A 12,089-nucleotide genomic window follows, 5' to 3' on the forward strand; every position below is an offset into this window, starting at 1 on the left:
TTACTATTCATTGGTGTAATGGCCATAATAGGTTATTGTCTGTGCTACTGTCCTAGTAATCCAGAGGTCAAATCACACCATGACATCGAGTCATCAAATCATACAGCATGGAAACAGACCCTTCGGTCCAGCCAGTCCATGCCAAATATAATCCCAAACTAAACAAGTCCCACCTGCCTGCTCCTGGCCCATACCCTTCCAAACCTTTCCTATTCATGTATCTATCCAAATGTCTTTATAACATTGTTATTGTACCCACATCCACTACTTTCTCGGGATGTTCATCCACATGTGAACCACCCCCATGTAAAAAATTTGCCTCTTACGTCTTTTTAAAATCTCTCTCCTTTCACTTTAAAAATTTGCCTTCTACTCTTGATATTCCCCATCCTAGAGAAAAGACAACTACCATTAATACTGCATTATTTTATAAACTTTTATCAGATTGCCTGTCAACCTCCTACACTCTAGTGAAAAAAGTGCCAGCCTATCCAGTCTTTCTTTACAACTCAAACCTTCCATACCTGGCATCTCTTCTGAACCCTTCCCAGCTGGGTAATAGCCTTCCTATAACTGGGCAACCAGAATTGGTCACAGTATTCCAGAAGAGGTCTCATCAATGTTCTGTACAACCTCAACATGACTTCCAAACTCCTCTACTCAAAGCACTGAGCAATGAAGGCAAGCATGCCAAATACCTTTTTAACCACCTTGTCTATTTGTGATGCAAACTTCAAAGAATTATGTACCTGGATCCCTAGATCCGTCTGTTCTACAACATGATCCAAGGTCCTACCACTAATTGTATAAGCCCTAACCTTGTTTGTTGTACCAAAATGCAATACCTCACATTTATTCAGATTGAACGCCATCTGCCATTTTTCAGCCCATTGACCCATTTGATCAAGATCCGTTTGTAATCTTAGAAAACCTTCTTCACTGTCTACAATGCTACCAATTTTGGTGTCAGTCCGAAAATTTATGAACAATGCCTTCTATGTTCTCATTCAAACCATTCATATAAATGAGAAACAAAAGTGGATCCAGAACCGATCCCTGTGGAACACCACTGGTGACAAGTCTCCAGTCTAAAAAGCAACCCTCCACCACCACTTTCTGTCTCCTGCCATTTATGTATCCAGTTGGCAAGTTTACCCTGAATCCCATGTGACCTAACTTAACAATTAGCCAACCATGTGGAACCTTGTCAAAGGCTTTTCCAAAATCCAAATAAATAACGTCTATTGCTCTGCCATTATCAATCATTTTAGTAACTTTTTCAAAAAACTAACTCAAGTTTGTGAGACACGATTTTCCTCACGCAAAACTATGCTGACTATCTTTAATGAATTTTTGCCTCTCTAAGTGTCCATAAATCCCATCTTTTATTGTCGCCTCCACAATTTACCCACAACCGATGTCAGACTCACAGGTCTAAAGTTCCCCACTTTTTCCTTACAAACTTTCTTAAACAAAGGTACAACACTAGCCACCCTCCAGTCAGCAGGTACCTCACCCGTAGTTATAGATGATGCAAATATTTCTGCAAGAGGTCTTGTAATTTCCTCTCTTACTTCCCACAATGTTCTGAGGTACATTAGATCAGGTCCAAGAGATTTATCCACTTTTATATTCTCTAAATTCTCCGAACTTTCTCCTGTGTAATGTGAACTGTTTTTAAAACATCAAAGTTTATTTCTCTCCATTTCTTTCTGCACAGTAAAAATTAGTGCTAAATATTCATTTAGTATCTTTCCCATCTCCTGGGGTTCAACACAAAGATGACCTCCTTGATCTTTAAGAAGCCCTACCCTCTGTCTAGTTATCCTCTTGCTCTTAGTGTATTTGTAGAATCTCTTTGGATTATCCTTAACTTTATCTGCAGTGCTATCTCATTTCCCTTCTTTGCCTTCCTAATTTCTCTCTTAAGAATGCCCCTACATTCTTTATATTGATAAGAAATTCAATTGAACCAAGTTGTCTATTTCTAAAATAAGACTTTCTTTTCTTGACTAGAACCTCAATATTTTTATTCATCGATTTTGTTCCTTTATCTTACTAGCCATACCCTTCACTCTAACATGAACAAAATGCCTCTGAACTCTCATCATCACATTCTTGAATACCTCCCACTTGTCAGACATTTTTTTTAACCTGTGAACAGTCTACTCCAATCAACTTTTGAAAGTTCTTATCTCATACCATTAAAAGTTACCTTACTCCAATTAGGGAATTGAACTGAATAAATCTGGTAATTTGTGGATATCATTTGACAATGATCAGAAGAGCTGCCTGATTGTTGGATAAACCCAACTGGATGAACTTCAGGGTAGGAAATTGTCCATCTCTACCCTTTAGGTTCTTGCGCCAAAGCTATAATTTTGAGATTTAATGTCCTCAGAGTCAACAGGGATGGGCAAAGCATCACTTCAAGAACAACAAGCCTTTCAGTTTCTTTTTATTTTTCTGAAAAATGTTAAATGTGCTCAAGTCTGTCAAATTGTATACTTTCAAAATTAAAATAATGTCCTTTTTTTCAGATCTGGGGTGTTATAAAACAAGGGTACAGATGCAGAGGTAAATGGTGTTATAAAATAATTATATTTAATAACTGTATTAATTGTTATCATACGTTTGGTAAACTAATTTAGATAGATCAGTGAATTTGCTAGATTAATGGATTTACAATTGCAATTATACAAACTCATTTTTACTATTTCTGATAGCTTTATACAGTTAATAGTATGTGCTTTATCACCTAATCCAGATTGTATCTAAATGATGTTCATCCAGAAATCAACATTTTGCTTAAGAACTTATTGAAACCAAACAATGTGCAACTTCTAACCTTTTGCATACTTTTAAACAGGTGTAAATAATGAGAAGTGGTGATCATGATCTAACCATAATGCGTAGTCTGTTAACCAACAACTTAATATAAACACTTAACTACCAAACATTAAAATGTTTCCTTAATCAGATTTGTTTCATTTGTGAAATTATAAATAACTTAAGACTCTTAAAAAGGTATTTAAAAGCCATTTAAGACTTTCAATGAATTGAATAGTGAATTTTAAGTTAGAAAGCGTATGTCTTTTACACTCCTATTATTCTAGGCTGAATACATTCAGCTAATCGTTTGAAAATCCTTCCTTTGTTTATGTATGTGAAGAATATAACAATTTGGATGAGTGGCCAAACAAAGTACATTGACCTAAGAGAAATCATAGAGATGCTGTAAATGTTGGCATAAGAGCTTGTGGTGGTGGGCTGTAAAAATATTAAAATGTATGTTCACACTGATGTATTTTGAAAACATTGTTTACATTATAGCATTAGGAGTCAGCAACCCATAACAGACTGATGAGATGAAAGTATTTTTCTGTTATCTGAAAAGATCCCATGTAAAATAAGATTATGTGGTCTCAACCCAATTCCTAAAATGTGTGACTTTACTGTGTAGAACCATTTCCATTAATGCACTTAACAAGATGTTAACAACACTTAAGGCTGGGAAGTCAATGGAGAAGCCAGCTAGCAACTAATGTGTGAAAGACATCCTAATAATGCTCTGAAAATAATTTTGGAAGGAGCCTTCTTTACAAGGCTTCAACATTCAAGAGGGCATGAGAGATTAAAAAATTAGAGACATACTTTTGGGAGGGAGTTTGTATGTAAAAAGGATTACAAGCTTACAGATGTTGAGATTGTGAAATTATCTTTAAATTAGCATGTAAACCATCTGAAGTAGAACAATTAATTTACAAAAAATGCAATAATCATTTCTAAAGTTGTATGCAATGTTATGGGACTAGAAGAACCATTTATATTGTTATATTTGCTCAGGTTAACACATCAAGCTTTACAAAGATCAAACTGCTCTTTTCTACCACCTGAGAATGAAAGATTGGAATTGCTGCATTAAATCTTCCAATTGCTGAATATTTTAATACACAAAATTTTAACCGTATTTCAACCTTATTGCACAGAGCATTTTGTGAGTTACCACTGATGTCAAATTTGATAGCCATTTCATTTTGATGCCCACAATATGATGCATTTCTGATTGCAGATTGTGGTATGAACTGTCACAAACAGTGTCGAGACTTGGTGGTGCTGGAATGCAAAAATAAAGCCAAGACCACAGATGCCAGTCAAACCTCAAGCTCCTCTGCTCCTGCACTTTGCTCTGCAGAAACCAAAGGCCTAAATATTGGTAATATTACTCTTTCCATTGAATTGTACTGTTAAACTTTTTGAAAATTGTAACCTTTTCTAAATATTAATATATTGAGGATAAAAAACATTAACATTGATTGAAATATTAGATGCATATCTTTGAGTACTGATTATTCCTGGTGCTTGACAGAATTTAAGTACTTTCGTTTGTTAAACACTTTCAAAAAATATTTGAGAAGGTTTAAATGATGGATATTATATAGAAGATAAAAAGCAATCATCTTTCTTATTATTTTCTTTCTTGTTATGTTTTATATTATCTTTGAAATTATTTGAGTAATCTAACATATAAGTTAATATATATCAATATATGTATAATTTATATAATCTTAATGGCTTTTCTGTCTATCTTGCCCTTCCAAAACACAAACTAGCACTAGCCAAGAAAATAAGTTTGTGGGTGTCTTACTCCTAGTTCTCTGTCCGTGTCATTAAGAACCTAGTTTCTATGAGATAGATAAAATTGATTATTTTCCTAGTCTAATTTTACTTCCTATTTTACTTACCTAAACATTTAAAAGATCACTGCAGCAATGCAACAGGCTTTGGGAATCTATCAGTATTGTAAAGGCAGCATGAGCCTCTTTTATTTATCTTGTCATCATGTACATCTGAGTACTCTGAGGGGTACGAGATAGAATCACCCTTCAACAATTGCCCATAGTTATGGTTCAGTGAACGGTAGAGATAATGGCTTGAGATAATGCTCACAAATTTGAGACTTCTTATCTCATAAATTGTCAACAAATGTGAGAGAACAGCATCTTTACCACCCTCTCAACCAGTTTGGGAAAACTCCTTCCTTATTACAGGAACAAAGAAATTGCTGAATCAGAAAAGACCAAAGCCAAACTAGTTGACCTTTTATTGTCCTGTTAGATGAATGATACAACAATAATGCAATTGCTGATTAACCAAATCTATACCACAAATGAAAACAGACCACAGATAACAAATTTCAACACATTGGAGTATTTTGTGGAAATGATTTTTGCATTATATCTGTACTTTTTCAGAACTAATCAGCCTAAGAGCGCTTTTTTTGTTCTTAATTTGAGTGTGGATAATCTTGGAATTGTCGAGCAATAGTAACATGAATCAGTGAAAGTTAAGCTTCAATAGTCAAAATGGAGTATGAAAGAACTGCACATATATGATGCCCTCTTTTATTTACTCTTAGGATGTGAATGTTGTTGGCTGTGCCAGTATTTATTCCACATCCCTAACAGATAATGTTGAGCTGCCTTCTTGAACTCTACATATTCATCCACTCCTGCTAGAGATGGAGTTGCAGGATTTTGATCCAGTGACAGTAAAGCAACAGTAATATAACTCCAAATCAGGATGGTATGTGAGTTGGAGAGGTCATGACGTTTCTATTATCTGCTATATTTGCCCTTCTAGATGGTAGTGTTCATGGGTTTAGAAGGTGCTGACAAAGGAGCCTTGGTAGCTTACTGCAGTAGGTGTTGTAGCTGGGATGTACTGCTGCAACTATGTATTGGTGATGCACAGAGTGAAGTTTGAGAGTGGTGAATAGGGAACTGATCAAGTGGGATGCTTTATCCTGGATTGTTGTTGGAGATGTGTTTATTCAGGTAAATGGAGAGTATTTAATTGTAGTCTTGACTTGTACGTTGTAGATGATGGACAGACATTGGAACATCAGGAGGTGGGTTACTTGCCATAGAATTCCCAATATTCTTGTATCCACAGGATTTATATGGCTGGTCCTGTTCAATGTCTGGTCAATGGTAAACCATAGAATGTTGACAATGGGAAATTTTTTGGTACTAGTGACGTTGAATTTCAGGGGAAGATGGTTAGATTTCCTTTTCTTGAAGGGGCCATTGCCTGGAATTAGTGTGGCACAAATTTACTTGCCTTGTACTATGCCCAACCCTAAATGCTGTCCAGATCTTTATGCATACAGACTCGATCTGCCTCAGCATCTAAGGTGTTGCAAAACATTTTTGAAAGGCTTTGAAATCATCCACAAACATGCACACTTTTGACATTATTTTTGAAGGAAAGTCATGCATACAAAATGCTAAAGGTGTTTTGCATAAGGCATTACCTGGACTGATATCCCAGGGATTGTGATAATTAACTTCCAACAACAATAACCATACTCCTTTGTGTTTGATATGACCTGTAGAATCCTGAAGAAGGGTCCTCCCCGAAACATCGACTCTCTTGTTCCTCGGATACTGCCTGACCTGCTGTGCCTTCTCCAGCACCATGCTTTATCAACTCTGATATGACCTGTGGAGAGTTTTCCCCCCCAATTCCCATTAACCTCAAATTTATTATGGTTTCTTGTTCCATATTTGATCAAATGCTAAATTGATGTCAAGGACAACATACTATTGTTACTAATGAAAGTTCATTCTTTTGATTTTTGGATCAAGATAATAATGAGGTCTGCCCAGCAGAACACAAACTGAGCATCAGTGAGCAGGGTTATTGCTGAATGATAGTGCTATTAATGATATGTTCCATCACTTCATTGTAGATTGTGAGTAGAGTTGGACTTGTTAAAAGGCATTTGTCTTAATCACAGTCAATTGATCTATACTATAAAATGGTTGACATGGGAAGGGGGTAATGGTGGGCATTTCATTTTTATTTTAAATGTGTTTTTGCATGGGGGCACCCCTGAGAAGATAATATCCTTCATAATTTATTCACCCATACTACAAAAACCATCCTCTTTGTCTCCTTCCGGCTCCCCTTCCTGAGTTGCCAAAATATCTCAGCCCAAAACTACCCAATTTAGCTCACTATGAAATCTATCAGGCCTCCATTGTGGGCTTGCATGGACTGTATGAGCTGCCAACCAGAAGGCAGGACTTCCTCTAGAAGTAGAGTCTCTATGTTATGTCTGTGGTTTGGTTAATTTCTGGGCCTGTCAGCCAACTGTCAACTTTCTTCTAACAGTGGCTTGGCAGTGAGCTGTTTATATTTTTCCCCAGAACTCTATGCACCTTGCCTTTTGCACTAATATGCTGCATTCTTCCATCGTTGGAGATAAGCATGTTTTTGGAGCATCCTCCTCCAGTTACCTGTCCACAACCATTCACTACTAGATTTGACAGAATTGCAGAGTTCTGATGTGATTCTTTGTGTGAGAAATTATTTAACTGCCTAGAGCATGTTGCATCCACAGTTTAACTTATTTGTAGTCCTGTATGCATCTCATCTTCAGGTATGCCTGGTGCTGCTCCTGCCATGCTGTCCTACACTGTTCCTTGAATCAAGGCTGATCCTCTGGTTTGATGGTAATAGCACAGTGGCTGAAAACAAGCATACATACAGCATACAAATGAAACGCAGGAGTAGGTCATATGACTCCTCGTGCCTGGTCCACCATTCAATAAGGTCATGGCTGATCAGATTGTGGCCTCAATTCTACCTTTCTGCCTGCCCCTACTATTCTTAAACATCCTTGTTAGTTCGATCTCCATATTAGTTAGATCTATCTACCTCTGCCTTAAAAAATATTCAATGGCCTTCCATCTACCACACTGTGGGAAAAAAGTTCCAAAGACTCATGTATGACCTTGGGATAAAAATCTTGTTGTTGCATCTTAAATTAGGAATTCCTTATTTTAAAGAATGTCCCTTGTTCTAGTCTCTCCCACAAAGGGAAACATCTTTTCAGCATTTACTCTGTCATGCCCCTTCAGGATCTTATGTATTTCACTAAGATCATCTCACATTCTTCTTATCCCTAGTGAATACACACCAAACTTCCCTCATAAGATAGCTCCTCATCAGCAAAGTAAAACATCTTTGAACTATCTCTACAGCGATTATGACCTTTCTTAAATAAGTCCAAAACTGTGTAGAGTTATACAATTCTGCTGCTGATGGCCCATGGATGCAATTCATTGATTTTCAGGTTTTAAGTTACGATAGGGAGGTGCTGTCCTGTCTTTACAGTGAGGTCATGCTCTCTTGTATGTGGTACTACCACCATGCTAAATGTTATAGGCACTGTTCCTTCGTCAGGTAGCTAGTGATGAAGGAGCAGCACTCTGAAAGCTTGTACTTCCCAAATAAACCTGTTGGACTATAACCTGGTGTTGTGTGATTTTTAATTCAGTTTTAAGTTGATAGATCATCTGTTCTGTGCCTATAACATTTAGCATGGTGGTAGTACCACATACAAGAGAGCATGACCTCACTGTAAAGACAGGACATCATCTCCACAAGGATTACACAGTGTTTAGATCTGCCAATGCTATCATGGATAGATGGATCTGTGATAGGTACAGTGGAGAGGATAAGGTCAAATAAGTTTCTCCCATCACGTTGGTTCCTTAATGACCCGCCATTGACTTAGATTTCCTTTAAGACTTGACAAGTAGTGGTGCTATTGATCTACTTTTGGTGATGTGCATTAAACCTGCACACCTCGAGTACGTTGTGCCTTTGACACTCTTAGCGCTTGTTCTAAGTGGTGTTCATCCTGGAGGAGCACAAATTCATCAACTGAGGAAGGCCGGTAGGTGATGATCAGCAAGAGGGGTTGAACCTGATTCCATGAGATATGATGAAGTTCAGAGCCAATGTTGAGGCCTGCCAGGGATACTCCCTCCTGACTGTATGTCACTGTGCTGCCACCTCTGGTGGAACAGGGACATATGCATATGATGGCAATGTCTGAACTTAATCATACTCATGGAATAATATCTAGTAGACAATATCAGGCTGTTAATTGATTAGCCCAAGGGACAGCTCTCCCAATTTTGGCACGAGCCCACGGATGTCAGGAAGATTTTTCAGAGTCAACTGGGGCAGATGCATCTTTAGTAAAGCAAAGAGCTATGGATCATGGAAATCTGAAACAAAAACAAGAAGTGCTGTAGAAAATCGGCATGTCTAGCCGCATCTGTGGAGAGAAAAGCAGAGTTAAGTCAACAGGCCCTTTGTCAGAATGGCTCTGAAGAAAGATCACCAGACTGAAAATGTTAATTCTGCTTTCTCTCCACGGATGCTGCCAAACCTACTAATTTTCTCTAGCACTTTCTGTTTTTGTTCCAGATGTGTTTTGTTGTTTCTGGCACCTAAGCTGATGTCAATATTATTTGATTTTTCTGAACTGTGTGATGCAACTGAGTGCCATACTGGGCCACTTCTGAGGGCAGTTGACTGTCAGTCACAGTGCTGTGGGTCTGGAGTCACATGTAAACTATGTCAGGTAGCGGTTGTAGATTTCTTCCCCCTGAAGGACATTAGTTTCTAACAATTGGATAATTTAATGATCATTATTATTGAAACTAGTATTTTATTCTAGATTCATCATTCAATTGAATTTAAATTCAATGACTGGTTGTAATGGCAGGATTTTAACTTCAACTTACAAGTGCGCTCCCTAGGATTAGCGCAAAACCAGACATCTAATTCCAAACCAACATTTAATTAAGGAGGGAAGATGGAGTAAATACATCACAGGGAAAATCAACAGAGCTTCTCTTGTTGGATTCATCCATTTGGAATTTGGCATACACTTTGCCTCCACTCACCCACCTTGAACTGCCCACCTGCATCCGTCTCTGGAGTCCATACTGAGAGTGTTATTTCATAAAATTATCCCATAGCGTGAAAGTGTTCAGCTCTGAGTCATAGGATTGTGGGTTCAAATATCACTCCAAGACATCACAGAATTGAATCTGTTACTCAGCGTGATACTGAGGGAGTGTTGCATTGATGGCATGTAGTGACGTCCATAAGAAAATAAGGAACAGGAGATGTCAGCTACACAGTTCCACAAGCCTGTTTTCTGCTGTTCAATAAAATCATGGTGCATCTTTTGCCAAAGTAAAGTACTATAAAGGCTGTGGGTAGATGAAATATAAACAGAAAACATTGTAAATAATAATGAATTCTGACAATATTCACGATGCTTCAGGTCAAAGAACTTTGATTGGAATTAGAAAATGTTAGATGTATAACAGGTTTTAAGCAGGTGAAGAGGAAGCTAAATAGTTGGGGTTAAGTAATCAAATAAATGATAACAGTCAAAGGCAGGAAAGATTAAACGATAAAAAGAAAAGCAAAACAAGGTCATAATAAGACAAGTAGAGTCATGGGTTTGAAAGCAACTTGCCAAGGAGCCTTGATTAATTTCTGCACTGCATCTTGTATATGATACACACTGCTGTCACTGTTGGTGATGAAGTAGGGGAGTATTGAAGGTGGTGGAAGAAGCTCCAGTGTTGTGGGCTGTGTTGTCCCAGATTGTATCAGCGTTCTTGAGCATTGCTGGAGCTTGATTCATTCGGGCAAGTGGGGGTTTTTCCATCACATTCCTGACTTGTATGTTGTAAATACTCAACAGACAACAGGGAAGCAGGAGGTGAGTTACTCACTGCAAAGTTAAGACCATAAGACCATAGGTTATAGGAGCAGAACCAAGTTATATGGCCCATCAAGTCTATCCCAATATTCAATCATGGCTGATATATTTCTCAACCCCAGTCTCCTGCCTGCTTCCCATCATCCTTGATCCTCTTACCAATCAAGAAATTATCTATCTCTGTCTTAAATATACGCAATGACTTAGCCTCCATAGCCTTCTGTGGCAATGGGTTCCACAGATTCACCACCCTCTATTCCTCGCCTCTTACTTGCTCGTGTATACATGGCTGGTTAGGTCAGTTCCTGATCAATAGAAAGCTCTAATGATGTTAACACTGGGGAATTCAGCCATTGAAAATGAAGGGGCAATGGTTAGATTCTCTCATGGAATTGTTTGTTGCCAGGTATTTGTGTAGTATCAACCTGGTCTGAATATTGTCCTGTTGCATATGGATATAGACTGTTTCGGTGTTGAAGGTGACAGGTTTGGTGCTAAACATTCCAATCATCAGTGAACATCCCACCCCTGACCTTATGATGGAGGGAAGGGCATCGTTGGAGCAGCTGAAGATGGTTGTGCTGAGGATGCCACATCTGAGTAACTCCTACAGGGATGTCCTGAGACTGTAATGATTAACTGCCAACAACTACAGCCACCTTACTTTGTATTAGGTATGACTCCAACCAGCAGATAACCTTCACCCCAATTTCCATTGATTCCAGTTTTGTTTGGGCTTTTAGATGACATGCTCTTTTAAATATTGCCTTGAAACCAAGGGTAGTCATTCTCACCATTTCAGTTCCACTCTTTTGTCCATGTAATGAGGTGAGGAGCTGACCCTCTCAGAACCCAAAATGAGCATTAGACAGCAAGTTATTCCTTTGAAAGTGCCACTTGATAGTCCTGTTGACAATCTTTCCCATAACTTCACTAATGATTGAGTGTAGACTGACAGGGCAGAAATTTCCGTTTGTACTGTTTTAAGTACAGAGGATATACCTGGGTAAATTTCCACCTTGGTGATTAAAACCTGGTATTGTCACTATGTGGGAATAGCCAGGACACAGGTAGTTGTGGAGTATAAGTCTTCAATACTGTTGCTGAAATATTATTGGGACCCTCAGCCTTTGCAGCAACCAGTGCATTCAACTGTTTCTTGATATCATTTGGAATGAATCTGGTTGAAACTTGGCACCTGTCACACTGGGAATCTCTGAATGAGGCCAAAAAGGATCATCCACTCACCACTTCTGGCTGAAGATGAATGCAAATATACAGCCTTTTTTTCTGCACTGAGATGACGGACTCCCCCAAGGATGAGCATGCCGTACTTGTGAAGTCATAGTGTCTACTACCTAGATGATGCACTGCAGAAATACACCAAATCCTTAGACACTTCCTCCCAAGCCCACAAACACTTCCATCTAGAAGGACAAGGGCAACAGGTACATGGCAATACTACTACCTGCAAGTTCCCCTCCAA

The 12,089-nt window shown here is 38.3% G+C and overlaps 1 protein-coding gene across 3 annotated transcripts in view; it reads left to right on the forward strand.

Annotated features, from left to right (window-relative positions):
- LOC122553731 (RAS guanyl-releasing protein 1-like) overlaps window positions 1-12,089 on the forward strand; it is a 117,803-nt gene that overhangs the window by 90,442 nt on the left and 15,272 nt on the right. For all 3 annotated transcript variants that reach the window (XM_043697995.1, XM_043697994.1, XM_043697996.1), the window contains 2 exons: window positions 2,541-2,577; window positions 4,073-4,216. In XM_043697995.1, coding sequence (XP_043553930.1) covers window positions 2,541-2,577; window positions 4,073-4,216 — 181 coding nt within the window. The remainder of the gene's footprint in view (window positions 1-2,540; window positions 2,578-4,072; window positions 4,217-12,089) is intronic.

This window comes from Chiloscyllium plagiosum, chromosome 10 (genome assembly GCF_004010195.1).
Source record: "Chiloscyllium plagiosum isolate BGI_BamShark_2017 chromosome 10, ASM401019v2, whole genome shotgun sequence".
In the NCBI taxonomy this organism is placed as follows: Eukaryota; Metazoa; Chordata; class Chondrichthyes; order Orectolobiformes; family Hemiscylliidae; genus Chiloscyllium; species Chiloscyllium plagiosum.